Source organism: Zootoca vivipara, chromosome 12, assembly GCF_965207765.1.
Source record: "Zootoca vivipara chromosome 12, rZooViv2.hap1.1, whole genome shotgun sequence".
In the NCBI taxonomy this organism is placed as follows: domain Eukaryota; kingdom Metazoa; phylum Chordata; class Lepidosauria; order Squamata; family Lacertidae; genus Zootoca; species Zootoca vivipara.
The window spans coordinates 52811620-52821874 of NC_142595.1; the positions used below are offsets into that span (position 1 = coordinate 52811620).

A 10255-nucleotide genomic window follows, 5' to 3' on the forward strand; every position below is an offset into this window, starting at 1 on the left:
TAGGCACACTTTTCCACCGGCTCCTGTGTCCAGCAGGGCAGATGTGGGAGGCCGTCTCGGTAAGCAGCGCCTGGCCAGGCCGTTCTCCTTTGGCTTGCCCTCCCACCTGCCTTTGCTAACTTCTGCCCCCCCTTCCGTGCCCCCCACCCCTCAGGAGTCTCTCTGCTCCCCCCACCACGTGCTGGAAGAGGAGGGTCTGCCCCGCGTGGCCGAGACGGTTCGGACTCTGCTGGCAACGGGCTGCACTGCCCCGCCTCTGGGGCGCCAGAAGACCTAGGTGGACCGGACAGGGTGGCCTCGGCGGACTGGACAGCAGGGGCTGCGCTGAGCCAAAACCTTTGCAGGGCCCACGGTGTAATCGCTCAGGGATCTTCGGTGGGACCAAGCAAGAGAAGCCAGGCGCTTCCCCCACAGGGAAACGGACTCCACATTCGAAAGGGGCAAGAGGGCAAGACACCTTTGCCAATGCTCTCCTCCCGTGGATGGGAAGCTTCTCTCCAAATTTAACAAGAACATTTATGTGTTTTTTGCATTTGTGCACATGTGGGTGAGGTTGCATTTAAATAAGCTGCTGCCTCAGTTGTGTTGTCTATTAGCAAAGCCTGTTCTATCGGCCCCGGGGCCGTTCTTAGGGGATTATGAAATACGGGGAGGGGAGGCCTGACCTCTTCTTAAAAACTTCCAGGCGCTCTCAGCGCTCAGCCCTCCTTCACCCCCAGCCCAGGTTGGTTTCCTTCCACAGAAAAAGTTGGAAGGGACCCCCGAGGGTCATCCAGTCCAACCCCCCTGCAATGTGGGAATCCCAACTGCAGCATCCTTGACGGGTGGCCATCCAACCTCTTCTTAAAAACCTCCAAGGGTCCACCTGCGTCCGAAGGAGTCCCTTCCACTTTCCTTGGATTCCTTGCATGGTGGGACCTCCTCCTGTGCTCCTCCGCAGGGCTTTCTTTTCCATCTCCAAAGATCCAAACCTCTGAGCGGCTGCATGTCTGAATGGGCAATTGCATGCCAGCCAGGAGTCCGGAGAACACCCCTGTCTGATTGGAGGGTGGGATGGGGTGGAAGCTTTCCTTCCAACCAACGGACAACGGCAGGTTCGCTTACATCTGGAGGAGCTCGGCATCAGAGCAGGAGAAGAGTTCTGCCGGATGAGGCCAAGGGGGCCCCTCCTGGAGTCCCCCCCTCCTGTTCTCACCAAGGGCCGCTTCTGGGAAGCCCAGCTGCAGGACTGGAGCATAAGAGCCCCCCTCTCTCCCTGTGCTTCCTTCCCAGCATGGCTGCTGTGTTTGTAGGGGTGGGTGGGAGCTGTAGTTCAGCCGCAGCCCAGGCGCCAAAGGTTCCTCACACCCTGCAGGAGAAGAGCCCACAACTGCACCTGGGTCAGCCCAAATGCCCACCTGGGCCCCAGCACTGAACAGCCACGGGGGTTGAGCAAACACCCCAAAGGAAGCCCCCCCCCCCGCCATCTTCCACAAGGGAACTTGCTTGGTAGGGTCGTGTCTGGAGTAAATGTTACATAGCCCTGCAAGCGAGTGGGGTTTTCTTGTGGGTGGTGGGGCTTCAAGGGGGCTGGTCAAGCTAGCCTTAAGCAGATACTGCCCTCCTTGTGGGTACTTGTGGCATACATCCTCTCTGCTAGGTCTCAGCACCCTGGCTTGGTGCCCCCCCGGTGCCCCAGGGAGAGCATGGCAGCAGGCAAGGGGATGTGGCCCACCACAATCACACAAGGCTATCTTAAGTGCAAGAAGAGGGAGGGAGGGGCCTGTTTAGTCCAGGCTCCTGGTCTCCCCCTGGCCAGCCAGATGCAAGGAAGCCTGCAAGCTGGATCAGAGCCCCTCCTGTGGTTTCCAGCACCTGGGATTCGGGAGCATCACTGCCTAGGAGCCACCGATAGCCATTTTCTCCACGAATGTGTCCTAGCATCATAGAGTTGGAGGGGACCCCCAGGGGGTTTGTTTGTTTTTACCCAACGTGGGACTCGAACCCACAACGCTGAGATCGAGAGTCAGTCGCTCTCCACACTGAACTATCCTGCCTCGTCCAGCCCCCTTTCAAAGCCGGACCCAGAAGCTTCCCTGCCGCTCCAAGGACTCGTCTACACGGAAGCCCTCAAAGGGGGCGGGGCTGTCGCTGCCTCCCTATTAAGGCGCCTCGCTGGCCGGGAAACATGGGGGGGCGGTTTCTGCGGCGGGTCTTCTCCCGCTCCCCGCTGAACCTTCCCAACAACCCTGCGATAAGGGTGGATTCGAGCCCTGATCTCGCCCTCCTTCCTAGCTCTAACCGCTGCGCCATGCTGCCTCCCCCTGGCTGGAAGTTCTCGCCCTTTTCCGGATGGGCGTGGCTAGCGGGAGGTCACGCCCACAAGGGACTCGCACCGCCCCCTCCAACAGCCAGAAGTTCAACCGGGAGGGCGGGTGGAATTTCCGGCCTTCCCCTTTAAGGTCCTCTCCGGGGGGGGGGGCGCTTGGCCACGCCCCTTTCCCGGCAGCCCCGCGAGGCGGAGGCGCCGCGACGTCACCGCGCTCGTTCTGGTGGGCGGGGCTTCCCGGCGGGCGGCCAAGATGGCGGAGCTAGACCTGTTGGGCTCCATCCTGAGCGCCATGGAGCCGCCGCCGGCGCTGGGCGACCGAGAGGCGAAGCGGGCTAAGGGTAAGGAAGGCAGGGGGGGGGGACCCAGGAGTCCGGGAGGGGGAGGGAAGCGAGCGACGGCTGCTCTCGCAGGTAGACTGCCTCCCCCCCGGAGGCTCCGCGAGAAGAGGCCCAAGGGCGCCTGCGCAGCTCCGGGGGCCAGAGCGCGGCGCGGGTGACGTCAAGGTCGCTGCGGGTCGGGCTAGATGACCCTTGGGGACCCTTCCAACCCTGCAAGGTCCGCTGTCCTTGGGGACTGGCGACACACGCTCCGCCCTTCCCGAGGGGGAGGAGGAGGAGACTGGATCCCAGCTGCCCCCTGGTTCCCCCCGCAAGGCTGGGTGCTGGTGGGTGCCCAGCAGCAGAAGGAGAGCCCTGCAGCCGGATGAGGCCCCAAGGGGCTCTCCATAGTCCGGCCCCCGGACCTCACAGAAGCTGACCAGGGACCCCAAAGGTGGGAATAAATTAGAGATCTTATGCTTCTCTGGCCGCGTTTATCGTGTTTCGTTTTGCATTTTAGATTTCTTTGTTTCGAATTGAGTGTTACAAATGTTTTTGTCCTGTATTTTGAGATTATAAAGTGCACTTTGTGGAGAAGAGTTTTGCAGAGTGGGTGATACGTTTGGGGTTTTGGAGAAAAGGCAACACGATAGGCGTTTAGAAAGTTACTGAGGGGCATAAAGAAGAGGGACAGAGGGAAGGTTTTCTCCCTCTCTGCTAACACACGGACACTCAAGGAATCTGAATAATGTTGGGAGATTCGAGGCAGAGGAAAGAAAATCCGTCTTCACGCAGCGCGGAGAAACTGTGGAACTCCCTCCCTCAGGAGTCAGGGAGGGCCTTCAAAGAAGATGAGAAGGAATGAGGGAGAATCATCTCAAGGGCTCCATCCTCTCTCCACGGTTGGGGGTAGTATTGCCTACTGGGAATCGCAGGAGGGGGCAGCATGGATTTGTGCTCCCATGCCCTGCTTTGGGGCTTCTATGGTCAGAGCATCTGGTCAGCCCAATGAGAGCAGGATACTGGACCTGGTGGGCCTGATCCAGCGGGACTCTCCTCCCTATTTCCTTCCGTAGAATTGAACTCCTTCTGTAGAGCTGGAAGGTCCATGGTTTTTCAGTTAGCAAGTGACTAGACCGGGGGTTCCCAAACTTTTTTGGGCCATGCCCCACCTAAGCATCTCTAAAATCCTGATGCCTTCTCTTGTGACATATAATTCTTAACTTTCAAAAAGTGAGCTCCTATTCACGTGGAAGAAGCCTAAAATGCCATGAACTGTTAATAACTCTTGGGAACCACGGGGCTGGACACAGGGTCCCTGCCCCTGAGTGAGTTGAGATCTGGCTCAGAGGCTGCTGTCGGTGACCCAGGTTGGGACCAGAAGCAAGAGATCCCTTGCTAGGATCCCGCAAGCCACTCACGCACCCCTTTCTGATTTTCTCTCTCTCTCTCTCCCCCAGAGCAAACAGCACAGCTGAAGAAGCTTCAGGAGCAAGAGAAGAAGCAGAAAGTCGAGTTCAGGAAGCGGGTATGTCCTCTGCCCCACCCCAGGGCACATGTCCCCAACTTGCAGGCAGGTGGGGACCAGGGGACCACCCTGGCTTCCTCTCCTCCTACTCACAGCTTCCTCTCTCTTCCCCCTGCCATACAGATGGAGAAGGAGGTCTCCGATTTCATCCAAGACAGCAGCCAGACCAAGAAGAAGTTCCGGCCCATGAACAAGATTGAGCGCAGTATTCTGTGAGTCCACTGGGGTGGGGGTGGGGGAAGGGAAGGGAAGGGAAAAGGTGCCGTTGCAGCTGGACGGGTGAAATCCAGCCTCCAGGTGAATCAAACCTGACCTTGGCTTGGTTTCCGACTTCAAGGTGGCCTGAACAGATTGGAGAACTGGGTGCAAGCTAGCAAAATGAATTTAAATAGGGGCAAATGTAAGGTTCTGCACTTAGGCAGGAAAAACAAGATGCACAAATACAGAATGGGGGGGCACCTAGCTTATTTGCAGTACATGTGAAAAGGATCTGGGGGGTCTTGGTGGACCACAAGCTGAACGCGAGCCCACAGTGTGATGCAGCAGCAAAAAAACCGAATGCCATTCTGGGCTGCATCAACTAGAAGTCTAGTGTCCAGATCAAGGGAAATCATATCACTCCTCTCTGCTGCCTTGGTCAGACCACACCTGGAATCCTATGTCCAATTCTGGGCACCACAATTTAAGAAGGATGTTGAGAAGCTGGAATGTGTGCAGAGGAGGTTTGAGCAAGAGGTTCAGAAGTCTGGAAACCAAGCTTTGTGAGGAACAGTTGAAGGAGTCGGGGATGTTTAGCCTGGAGAAGGACAGGAGATACGATGGCCATCTTCAAATATCTCAAGGGCTGTCACAAGGAAGATGGAGCCAGCTTGTTTCCTCCTGCTCTGGAGAGTACGACTTGAACTCGTGGATTCAAGTGACAAGAAAGGGGATGCTGACTAAACATCAGGAAGAACTTTCTGAGTGCAAGAGCCCTTTGGCAGTGGAAGAGGCTTTCTCAGAAGGTGTCGGCCTCCCCTTTGTTGGTGGCTTTTAAACAGAGGGCAGATCGCCCTCCGTCTTGGGTTGCTTTAGCTGTGATTCCTGCCTTGCAGGGGGTTGGTCTAGTTGACCCTCAGCGTCCCTCCCAACTGTGCAATTCTCTGATTCCCATTCTAGGCACGACGTGGTAGAAGTCGCAGGCCTCACCTCCTTCTCCTTTGGCGACGACGAGGAGTCCCGATACATCATGGTTTTCAAGAAGGCAAGTGGGGGATCTGTCGCACTCCCCCGCCGCTTCCCGTTCCTCCTCTCCGCCCCCCCCCCCCCCGAGAGTTCATGTTCCCGTTCTGACTGCCCCACCTGCCTCTCTTTCAGGAATTTGCCCCCTCGGATGAAGAGCTGGACGCCTACCGCCGGGGAGAGGAGTGGGACCCCCAGCAGGCCGAGGAGAAACGCCGGCTGAAGGTGGGCAGCTTTCCTCTAAGGGGGGGGGGGAGGCAGGATTGGTCCTGTCAGGCAAGGACTGCAGTGCCACCCTCAGAGGAGACGCCACCCCAGGGTGCCTCTCGGGGCATTTGCAAACTGCGGAACTGCGAACTGCGGAACCCCAACACATAAGAACATTAGAAACTTGGATCTGGAGGCAGCGGTGGTTCTGAATACCAGTTTTTGGGAATACGTTTCATCATGGGTCCCTGTGAGAAGAGCGAGAGAGAGATGCTCTTTGCTCAGCACCCAGAACATCTCCCAAGGGACCCTCTGCCCTTTCTCCTGGCAGCAGCGGCAGGCGGACTGTCCTCCCCTTCTTCTGGTCTGCAGCATTTTAACATTTCCCCGAGGGGAAGGAAAGGCCACCGGGCTACAGAGTGCAGTGGCTGGAGTGTCTCCAAAGCCCTCTCAGGCCCCTGCGCTCTGCAGCCGGGACTCCTGCGCCTCTGCTTGGCGAGGGAGGGAATGGGAGACACAGAGAGCATTTGTCTTCCGGGCAGAAGGGCAGCCCCAATGGCATCTCTGCGTGGTGAGCCTGCCAGAGAGCCCTGACTGGATCCCTGGAGAGCCACTGCTGCCAGTCAGTGGAGACAGTCCTGAGCTCAGTGGTGGCCTGCTCTGAAGGAGCGGGTACCTAGCTTTGGGATACTTCTTGCTGTCGCATGAGACTCCAGAGACCTGGCGTGCCTTCCCTCAGCTTCACTGGGTGGCCCAGCTGTGCCCCTAACTGGACAGGGGCAGCCTACCTTCTGCCTATGCTCTGGTAACCTCTAGGGGCTGCCTCTCTGAAGACGCTTCAGAAACTTCAGCTGCTGCAGGATTTTGCGGCCAAGTTGCTCACCGGCGCAAGAGGGTTTGATCCTATGAGACCGACCCTGGGCCGACTGCACTGGCTCCCCATTCAAAGTGCTGGTTTCGACCTTTAAAGCCTTAAATGGCTCAGGACCACGGCACCTCAAGGACCGCCTCTCCCCATATGAACTGGCCCAAACTCTGCCCTCCTTTGTGTGCCACCTCCATGAGAGGTCTGGAGGGTGACAACACGAGAACGGGGCCTTCTCTGCAGTGGCTCCCCATTTGTGGGATGCTTTCCCCAGGGAGGTCCACCTGGCGCCTTCATTATGCACCTTGATGCGCCAGGCAAAAATGTTCCTCTTTAATAATAATAATAATTAATAATAATAATTTATTATTTACACCCCGTCCATCTGGCTGGGTTTCCCTAGCCACTCTGGGCGGCTTCCAACAGAAATATTAAAATACACTAATTTAACCAGGCCAATTGATGTGCCAACCTCCATCCAAAGATCTCAGGGCGGTTCCCCAGACGCAAACGTTGCGCGTGTTTGTGTTTTATACCGGAATTGGGAGGAAGGGCAGCCCATGAATTTTATGCGTGAGAAAAGAAGGATGGAGGGAGGGGCCCAGGAGGAAGCAACCGCTGTGACAAACACACCACGCAGCCCCCGGCAATTTGGCTACCGGGACACAGCGCGAGCCCCCTCCAAGCATCGTGGGGTGGGTGGGCCGGGGGGTGTCTGGGAGCCGCTTCCCTTCTGTCTCTCACTCCTTCATGGCTTCTGCCCCTCAGGAACTGGCTCAGCGGCAGGCGGAGGAGGAAGCCCTGAAAGGCCCCACCGTGGTCAACCCCAACACTGACTACAAGGACAAGTACAGCCACCTGATTGGGAAGGTGGCGGCCAAGGATGCGGCCCACACCATGGAAGCCAACAAGGCCTACGGCTGCGGTGAGTCGGCCGGGGGGGGGGGGTTTGGGTCTCCTGGTTGGCTCCCCCCGGGCCCAGAGGGACATCCGCAGCAAGAGCAGCCTGGGCTGGCCCCTCACCCTTCCAGGGCACTCCCAGCTGTGTGCAGGGTGCTAGCCCTCAAGAATCCTTAGGTCCATGGCACCCGCTGGAAACAATCCAGGAAGGTTCCTTCTTTCTTGTTCCAGTATGGTTTTCTCTGAATCGTAGAGTCGGAAGGGACCCCAAGGGTCATCGAGCCCAGCCCCCTTGAACGCAGCTGTCCTATAAGGGGGTCCAAGATGCGAGCTTGGGGTTAACGGCGCTGTCTTTTAGTCAGCTGAGCTATATCCCTTGTAACAACCAGAACATAAGGATACGGATTTGTGATAGGAAAAACAGCAAAGGGGGTAGTGTAGGGGGAGATTAAGGTGGGGGATATAGGACCCCCTTGAGATCTACAGGTATGGGGCAGTAAACATATTTAAGTAATTAATAATAATAATAATAATAGCAAAAGAAGAAGTTGAACTGTGGAACTCCCAAACTTGGATGGCTTTGAAAGAAGATTAGACAAATCCATGAAGGAAGAGAGGGCTATGGGTGGCTGCTGGCTGCAATGGCTATTGCTCTGTCTCCATAGTCAGAGGCCGTGATGGAAGCCACAGGAGAGAGTTCTGCTCTTGCACTCGGATCCTGCTTGTAGGTTTCCCTTTGGGGCACCAGGTTGGCCACTGTGAGAACAAGATTCCGGGGGGCCCTTGGGCCTGATCCAGGAGACTCTTTGATGTATTTATGTTCTTAAACCATGGAAAGAGGAGGTAAAGTGTTGCAGACAGAGCTTTAGAGCAGACATTGAGAACAGGGTGTGCCTTCCGGGTGTTTCAGACTACATCTCCCATCAGTCCCAGGGCTGCTAGGACATGTAGTCCAGAACACCAGTAAGGCACTCCAACTTCTCAATGCCTGCTCTGAGAGGCTCCTGAATTGGGCCTTTGTGATTGGGCTGGGCGATTCTCTGCCTTTTATTAAGGTTTTTTTCATAATACAATATAAAAAAGACCTAAATAAAAACAGAAAATGCAGAGTCCGCTCTCAGAGGTCAATCTTTGCCAGGCTGACGGATTCTTGACGTTCCTCCCCCCCCCATCCCTCTCCCCTCGCAGTTCCCGTCGCCAACAAGAGAGACACGCGCTCCATCGAGGAGGCCATGAACGAGATCCGAGCCAAGAAGCAGCGCCTCCGCCAGACTGAGGACGAGGGTCCTCCTCCGCCCGCCAGCAGCTCGTAGGGATTGGGGCCGCCGGCAGCGGCTGGGTTCGCTCCCCGTCGGGTGATTTCAGGGACTTGCCTCCGGAGCTGCTGCTGCTGCTACTTCTGTGGAACCCTCCCGGGGGCTCCCCAGAGCGGATTAGGAGGGGGACCCTCACAAAACATCCCTCCCCCTCCTCCCTAGGTGCACCCCAGCCCTTTTGAGTAGTTGACCCCTAGCCCAGGGTGGCGTTAGCATGCTAGCGGGCGAGGAGGAGGAGGGTTTGTAAAGGTTTTTATCTTCTGCGTGTGAGAAAAGAGGCTGAGACTGGTGTAGCAAGGTGGGAGGGTGTTAAGAGAATAAATAATATTAACCCCCCCAAAAAACACCACAATTCCCCTTTTGTGTGCTGTTCAGACCTCTGCAACTGAAGTTGCCCCTTTTAATCCTGTAGTGTGGTCCCCCCTTGCATTGAAGCCCCCCACCCTTACCTCTCCTCATTTTAAAACTCCCCCACCCCGGTTTTTATTACCACTGCAGTACCAAATACAAAATACAAAATAAAATACAAAATTCTGTATTTTAGAATTTCTGTTTTGTTGGAGGCCGCCCAGAGTGGCTGGGGGGGCCCGGCCAGATGGGCGGGGTATAAATGGTAAATTATTATTATATTATTACCACTCTCATCCACCAGAGAGGGCTCCCCCCCTCTGAGCTGCAGTACTCCCTGCGCCCCACCAGGGGGAGCAACCGAGTTGCTGTGCCACGTTCCTGGCAGCAGGTGCCGCTGTTGCTCCTCCTCTCTTCCTCTTTACCCCGCTGTGGGGGTGGGAGGGCAAAGGGGCCTGTTTGCCCCTGTGTGTGCATTGTGCGTTTGAAAGGAGGGTCCCTTCTGCCTTTGGGGTGTCGAGGTCGAAACATAACTGTCTCCCCTTTTGTTCTTCTCCCAACGCCGCTGCCAGGTCTGGAGTTTTTATTCAGTGTGTAAATATTTTAAAAATTCTGTTTGCCTGCCTTCCTGCTATGGGGAGCCGATGCCCCCATTGCACGCACACACACACACCCCGCTCCCACGTGTCACAGGCTCCCAAGGGGGCCTGGCGGTGTGGATGCTGGAGCTGGGGAGACGCCACCGGTGTTTGGGCAGAGGGCTGTATATGTGTGTGGACAACATTAAATGCTTGTTTTGGACGCTGTCTCGTCTCTGCCTTTTCTCCGTGTCGAGAGCAAGAACTTCACAGCCCCATGGAAGCTTTTGACGTTGGGGGGGGGGTTAGTTTAGAGGGGAGATAAATAGGCGCTTAAAAGTGTATACGACCACTCGAACTCGGGGCTGTTCAACGAAGTTCGTGGGCAACAGGGGCAAGCGCAGTCAAGTATTTTTTATGGTAGTGATGATTTATTAGATTTATATCATTAGTAGGCAAACTAAGGCCCGGGGGGTGGGGCGGATCCAGCCCAATCGCCTTCTAAAACCGGCCTGCGGACGGTCTGGGAATCAGTGTGTTTTTGCATGAGTAGAATGTGTGCTTTTATTTAAAATGCATTTCTGGGTTATTTGTGGGGCATAGGAATTCGTTCATTTCCCCCAAAGAAAATATAGTCTGGCCCCCCACGAGGTCTGAGGGACGG

General features: G+C 56.1%; 2 protein-coding genes across 2 annotated transcripts in view; both read left to right on the top strand.

Annotated features, from left to right (window-relative positions):
- The window catches only part of LRCH4 (leucine rich repeats and calponin homology domain containing 4), a 55174-nt gene extending 54595 nt beyond the window's left edge, over window positions 1-579 (top strand). Inside the window, exon 18 of the mRNA XM_035135110.3 lies at window positions 155-579. Coding sequence (XP_034991001.1) covers window positions 155-277 — 123 coding nt within the window. The 3' untranslated portion in view covers window positions 278-579. The remainder of the gene's footprint in view (window positions 1-154) is intronic.
- Window positions 580-2537: 1958 nt separating this feature from the next.
- SPAG7 (sperm associated antigen 7) lies at window positions 2538-9819 on the top strand. The gene is made up of 7 exons (XM_035136567.3): window positions 2538-2649; window positions 4089-4156; window positions 4280-4368; window positions 5315-5399; window positions 5513-5602; window positions 7218-7374; window positions 8538-9819. The coding sequence occupies exons 1-7, from the start codon at window positions 2562-2564 to the stop codon at window positions 8660-8662; spliced, it is 702 nt and encodes a 233-aa protein (XP_034992458.1). The 5' UTR covers window positions 2538-2561; the 3' UTR covers window positions 8663-9819.
- Window positions 9820-10255: the final 436 nt, after the last annotated feature.

Bases quoted from the DNA above. Each gene is read 5' to 3' on its own strand.
- SPAG7 (XM_035136567.3), top strand. From the start codon at position 2,562: ATGGCGGAGCTAGACCTGTTGGGCTCCATCCTGAGCGCCATGGAGCCG. The intron at 4,157-4,279 runs GTATGTCCTCTG...CCTGCCATACAG, and splicing joins AAGTCGAGTTCAGGAAGCGG to ATGGAGAAGGAGGTCTCCGA. The intron at 5,603-7,217 runs GTGGGCAGCTTT...TCTGCCCCTCAG, and splicing joins AGGAGAAACGCCGGCTGAAG to GAACTGGCTCAGCGGCAGGC.